Consider the following 6,586-nt stretch of genomic DNA (forward strand, 5'->3'; position numbering starts at 1 on the left):
AAATGAAGGTACATAAGTATGTGCAGCAATCAGTGGGTTTTCGAAAGAGCATGTTGCTTAGAAGTCCACTGTGCAGTTACATAATGGATGTCAAAGTGCAGCTCCAAATGCTGTATTTGAAAACTGATTGGCTCAGAGAGCTCTAGAATGCTGGCCCCCAGAGAGTTCCTAGCTAAACTGGTTGTTTATTTAGCTATATCTCCAGAAACATTTCCAGAAACGACCAGTTGCTGATATTGACGTTTGCTTTCTGAAACCTTATTTGCATGAGAGCCATCTGGTGGCCCAGCAGGTATTGTTCCCACCTTCATTTGTGAACAAGAACTGTAATCCTATCACATGTTGGTGGGAGAAAGTTCTGTTTGTTCCTCAGGTCTTACTTTTGTACAACCATATATAGGAAAAACAAGTCATCTGTCTTAGCAGTGCCTTATAATTTTTCCCATAGACATTACTTTTAAAGGACAAACCAAAATATAACCAGACCATATGGATGACACGGTCAGTTGTGAAAATACAATGGTTAAATATAAATGAATGAAAGCAACACTAATTATCTAACAGGAATTTAATGTGGACATACGTCGAACATCGAATTTAAAATGTATTTTATAAACAGACATTTATGTATGTGTCAACAAAGTGATGTCAAGACAATTTTTTCCAAGGCTTACATTTCCACCAGATGTTTTAAAGGTTGGTATTTATTCTGATTTTTGTTCTGCGCCTTTAGTTTCCTTCAACATTTCTTGCCAGTTTTTCTCCATTTCCTCCTTACAGGTAAGAAAGGCATCTTCCAGGCGTCTCATTGAGTTGGCCAAGTCTGGGTTAGCACGCAGCACCACCATATCATAAGCCATCCAGGTAGCCTGCACTGGAACAGCCCAACAAAAAAAAACAAGGGTAATTGGCTGGGGTTTATTTAGAAATGTATAGAAGTTGGTGATTAATTACCAATTAATTAACTTCCCCACAACTTTCCATATCACTGACTCTCAAGGTAAGTCTTTGAATGACTGGTTTTTGACAGCCTAGCTGGTGGAAATTTTCACCATCTACTGGGGATCACAGATAGCTTTCAACAAGGGCATTGTGCTTGATTCAACAAAAGTGTAAATTTATATATACTAGATGATATACTAAATAAGGTGGACTGTGCTAAACAGCATGCACAGGTTGTCTAAGAAACAAAGTAGACTTAAAAATGCCTTGAGACATAAGGGAATTATGGTTTTCAACATCGGTTTCAGTTTACTAATCAACAAGGACAATGTTCTATATACTACAAAACACACATAAGGGGCTTTTAAATCTGTAACAGAAAACAGCCCCTAAAGGAATCTGAACTGTCACATAAAGTGAGAACATATATTAGGCTTTGCAATAGGAAAAAACTGGGTGATTTAATCTTCTAAACTCTTCCCAGTAATGAAAAAACATGCTACGTGACAGTTCAGATTCCTTTAGGGATTGTCTTCTGTTACAGGTTTTAAAGTCTCTGTGTATGTCTGAAGTATACAGAACATTGTTGATTAGCAAACTGAAGATGAAACTGACAGATCTTTACATAAGAAAATATATAAAACTTCATCACTTCATTGCCTGGTCTTGGTTTCCTTTTTCTCGGCTATCATTTCTCATTTTCTCTTATGGGAATGATTGCATTGTATCTACCCCAAACTATGGAGAAGTAGAGCAGACAAAATAGTTTTCTCTACTTTATTTATGTAGATGGTATTATTATTATTATTATTATTATTATTATTATTATTATTTGCCCATTCTTAATAAACTGACTAAACCAAAGGGTTCTCCTTACAGCTCAGGACCCTTTCACAAAAAAAATTAGAATTTAAAAAGGAAATTCAATTTGCTATTAAGCTGTTCTTTCAATACACCAAACAGTTTTTGGCCAAACAAAATCAAACCTAATACATTTTATGTTTCTGAACTAACAGATGACTTTCAGTCCGTAAAGGATATAGATATCACATTCCACCCCCCCGCCCCCCTCATTTTTCACAAAAAACGTCATTTTCTACCCAAAAAAAATGAGGGGGAATATGAGAAAACTATTTTCTAGGCCTCAAAATTATGAAATCCTACATCTTTGCTGCACTCATGTCTTGTTTGTGCAGTTTGTGCTGGAAACTATGGGGACAGCAAAGATTTGGTCTGACCTAACCCAGCTCTTACAGTATTTCTTTTTGAGCTCAATCTCTCTTCCCTTTAATTCATGTAACAGAAATCCTGCTTTTGAATGAAAAGATCACACTTGTCCAAAACAGTTTTGAGCACCATGCAATCTCTGGTGTGTTCTAAAAACAACACAAAGAAACATTAAAACAAATCAGCATCTATTTTATTTTATTTTATAGGAGCCAGTTAAAGTCTATAGTAGGCTGATAGTCCCTGGATGAAAATAAAAAGTGATGCACTCATTTCTTTTTTAAAAAACTACTCACAAATTGCTAGTTTTCTCATAGCATTTTAAACCTATTTACAAAAGCCAAACACAATCTGTAGCTTGGCCCTTACTTATGATAAGGCTTTTATTTAAGATAACTATATAAGAAAAAAAAGTTTTCCTGATATAGATTAACAGAATTAGAAAAATGAGACATTTTGTTCTTATAGTTATTTTGGTCTGACGGTTTAAAGAATATTGAACAATATCCATTTTAAAATCTCTTCACAAATAATGAAGGACTTTACTTATTGGAAAGCTTTCTTAAAGGTGCTTAAATGAGCACTGTTCTTATTGACAGCAGTTACAAAATACCAAATGTCACAAGGACAAATCATATTTAGCTGAAATATATAATTCTTAAGTATTTCACAGATAGTTCAGCCTGTGTTTGTATTGTTCTGATAAAACAGACGTTATCCAGTTCTGCTGCATTTGATTTGTACTTGACCAGATAAGTATGAGTCAAAGCCATCTACAACAAACTGAATGGGTCCCAGATGGGCACTGGGATCTTTGTCAGCTGCATGTTCATTTCTCCCTTATTGGAATGAGATGGCAGTGGTACCAATGAGACTTAGATGCTCTGCAAGCATACATCCACACCTGATAGTTTTTCCATGTCTTCCAGTAGTTTTTCTAAGTCTCTATTCAGATCCTCAAGCATCTTTACCATGTTGTCATAATTTCTTTCGTAGGTTTCACATTTGGCCATCTAACAAGAAAAAGTAACAGTGACATGAATGACAATGCAACATGTGATGCCCTGACATCAAAGATTGCCCTGAGGTCATTTTACTAATTGTCATAGAAGAGATAAAATTATGTTAAGCATTTCACCCTGGTCTTCATTTGAAAATATCCCATGTGGCTTATCTAAAACCTGTAAGAATGAAAGTGGGGATGAATCACTGTACAGCAGTGGTTCCCAACCTTTGATCCTCCAGATGATTTAGATTCAGATTTCAACTCCCATCATTCCTGACTGTTGGCCAGGTTGGCTGGGGCTTCAGGAAGCTGAAGCCCAAAACAAAGAGAGGACAAAAGATTGGGAACCACTGCTCTAGAAGAGCAAGGGTGGGGAAAGTGCACCCATGAATTGCATGCAGCTTCCACGAGGCCATTTTTGAGGGCAGCAGCAGCAGCACCCACAACATATATTCCCCAGGAAAACCTTTTTTACATACAATAGTCCCTATTCGGTCTACAATAATCTCCTAAGGAAGTGAAGAAACAAATCAACAAGGCAAGAGCCATCTACTACAAGACAAACCAATACCAAAAATGAGCATTTAGACCAAGAATAGTCATTCCTGTGAGACTGAAGACACTGTCCACAACACAACAGTTTATCTCTCATGGCAACCAGGTCAGGCAGGATCTCAAAATTCAAAAAATGTCATAACCTTTGTCTCCAACCTCATTCACCTCAGTTTTGCTTTCCAGCACTGATAACCAATCCAACAACTTTAGACCATACTTTCATTACTTACTTAAACTTTTTTACCCCTGGGGGGTGGATTATGTCTTCAGCCTCACTAGAATGACCATTCTTGGTAAGTGTCGACCATTCATTCTCTGTAAGGCTGACAACCCACAACACATGGAATACACCCAACCACCAAATCTCAGAGAGGGCCTAAGCATTCTGTTGGTTAACAACAGCCTGGAGGACTGTCCTCCCAAAGGCTGCTTGACTAGATCTGAATTTGTCCATTTTATAGTGCTTCAAAAAGTTAGCGACTCCTTCCAGCTTGCAGCTTTACATACTTTCTCTTTGGAAGCAACTACTCCATAGGCTGTTGATGTTGCCATTGATCTGGTAGAATGAGCACAAACATGTTTTGGTCTTTAGCGGCTCTTCCACAGCCCTGGGGAAGCTTCCTGATGCGTTGGGGGCTTGTGGCGTGTAACCACCACACCCAAGACACCCGGAAGCTGGCTGACATGCGACTGCTCTGGGTGCCTTCAGGGCGTCATGGGGGCATCTTAGAGGGTTGAAAAGCCCCAGAGCCATTTTCCATCTGACGTCTTTGTTTTTTGGATGACGAGAAGTCTTCTAACTCTTTTTGTTTCTTTTTCTTATTTCCTAAGTTTGAAGACATTTTAATGTAATCCGTTTACTTCTACTACTAACTTACTGATTAATAGGAGAGAGGTCTAATTCTCTGACCAGTCGTTTAGGTAGGAAATTTAAAAACTGAGGTGAGAAGGGTCGGAAACAATGGTTATAACATTTTTTGAGTGCTGAGATACTGCCTAACCTAGTGAGCATGAGGGATAAACCCACATGTTGTGGATTCTGTTTTCAGCCTAACAGAGAGTGACAGAACAGTCCTAGTTATTGCCTACAGTCTCCAGCTGAGACCACTAAAACACATCATCAATGAACTTTAACTAGTCCTAGAGAATAATACACCTGTCTCACAAACTCTGAGAGGCAAGCCTTTCCCAAGGAAGTATCTGGTCAAAAAAACAGGAATGAATCCATTCATTGTGTTCTTGTCTCTGGAGAACAGGAAACAAGCTTGCTCCATCTTCTAAATGATATTCCTTTAGCTATTAAAAATAACTATCATAAGCTCAGCCTTCCGAAAGCTAAACATGCTTATCTCCTTATGTTGTTCCTCCTAAAGCTTTGTTTCCACACCTTTTTAAAAAAACATTTTTATTAAACACACACATTTTCTAGAGTAAAACTACATATAAGGGGGAAAAACTTAACAAACATTAAACGAAACTTAACACACTACAAGCAAACAGACAAAAAACACGCACAAAAAGGCAATTACATGTTTGACCCCCACATGCTAGTCGCTGGTATAAATATCCATATCCTCTACCTCCTTTATTTGCCAGTGTCTCCTGCATAGGTTCCCTCTGCCATGATTTTATTGTTATATTTGTTAGCTGTAATTTGACTGTTGATGCGAGGCAGGTAAGTGTGATTGAGAATCAGAGCTTCAGACACAGTTACTGAAAAGCTCCAGGGCCATTCATCTTGGGAGAGGAATGTAAGAAAAATGTAGATGATGGTGACTGCAGGAAGTTATAACAGTGACACGGACACTTTGGGTTCAGTTCTGGGGGGGGGGGGATGGATTTCTGTGATGATCGTCTGCAATAAACTCTTTCTGGTTCATCCATTAAGTCTGGTTATTGAGCTAGAGACAGGACATCAGAGGTTGCCAGAACAGAAATAAGTACCAGAACTCTACCTGGAGCAACCATATCTTCAGAAAGAGAACCTGAGATAAGTTTAAGCAGAACTTCTTAACACCTTCTTTGCCTCAGTCTTCTCTGAAAAGGAGAATAGTGCTGAATCTTGGGGAAATAGAGATGATGCAGTAAGGAAAATGTAGCACAGACTAGGTAGAGAGGTGGTACAGGAATATGTGGCTACTCTAAATAAATTCAAGTCTCCAGGGCCAGGTGAGCTACATCCAAATGTATTAAAAGAACTTGCAGAAGTAATCTCAGAAGCACTGTCAATAATCTTTGAGCATTCCTGAAGAAGTCCCAAAAGATTGGAGGAGGAAAAATGCCCCCATATTCAAAAAAGGATCAAAACTAGAATTAAATAATAACCATTCAGTCAGCCTGACATCAGTACCAGGACAATTCTAACCTGTAAGCACTTGAAAATGAATGTTGTGATTACTAAAAGTCATGCCAGACTAATTTTATCTTTTTATATATACTGTATATAAAATTACTAGCTTGGTAGATGAAGGGAATGCTGTGGAAGTAATATATCTTGTTTTTGGTAAGTCCTTTGACCAGGTCCCCCATGCTATCGTTGCAAAAAAGTTAGTAAAATGTGGGCTAGACAATGTGAATCTTAGATGGATTTGTAACTGACTGAACCTAATGCGTACTCAACAATGGCTTCTCACCCTAAAGAGAAGTAACTATTGGGATGCCACAGCATTCTGTCCTGGGCCCAATGCCATTGAACTTCTTTATTAATACCTTGGATGATGAAACAGAGGGCATGCTGATCAAATTTGCCAATGACTCCAAATCAGGAGGGGTTGACTGCAGAGGACAAGATCAGGATTCAAAGTGACTTTAACAGATTAGAGAACTGGGCCCAAATTAACAAAATACATTTCAAGA

General features: G+C 38.2%; 1 protein-coding gene across 5 annotated transcripts in view; it reads right to left on the minus strand.

The window, feature by feature from the left end:
* Window positions 1-567: 567 nt before the first annotated feature.
* Window positions 568-6,586, minus strand: part of SYCE3 (synaptonemal complex central element protein 3) — an 11,714-nt gene continuing 5,695 nt past the window's right edge. For 4 of the 5 annotated variants that reach the window (XM_042453302.1, XM_042453304.1, XM_042453306.1 and 1 more), the window contains exons 2-3: window positions 3,074-3,182; window positions 568-874 (exon numbers count right to left, since the gene is read on the minus strand). In XM_042453302.1, the coding sequence (XP_042309236.1) occupies window positions 705-874; window positions 3,074-3,182 (279 nt within the window). In that variant the 3' untranslated portion in view covers window positions 568-704. Of the gene's footprint in view, window positions 875-3,073; window positions 3,183-6,439; window positions 6,479-6,586 lie in introns of those variants that run through there. The other variant, XM_042453303.1, reaches the window with a different exon arrangement.

Source organism: Sceloporus undulatus, chromosome 2, assembly GCF_019175285.1.
Source record: "Sceloporus undulatus isolate JIND9_A2432 ecotype Alabama chromosome 2, SceUnd_v1.1, whole genome shotgun sequence".
Lineage (NCBI taxonomy): Eukaryota > Metazoa > Chordata > Lepidosauria > Squamata > Phrynosomatidae > Sceloporus > Sceloporus undulatus.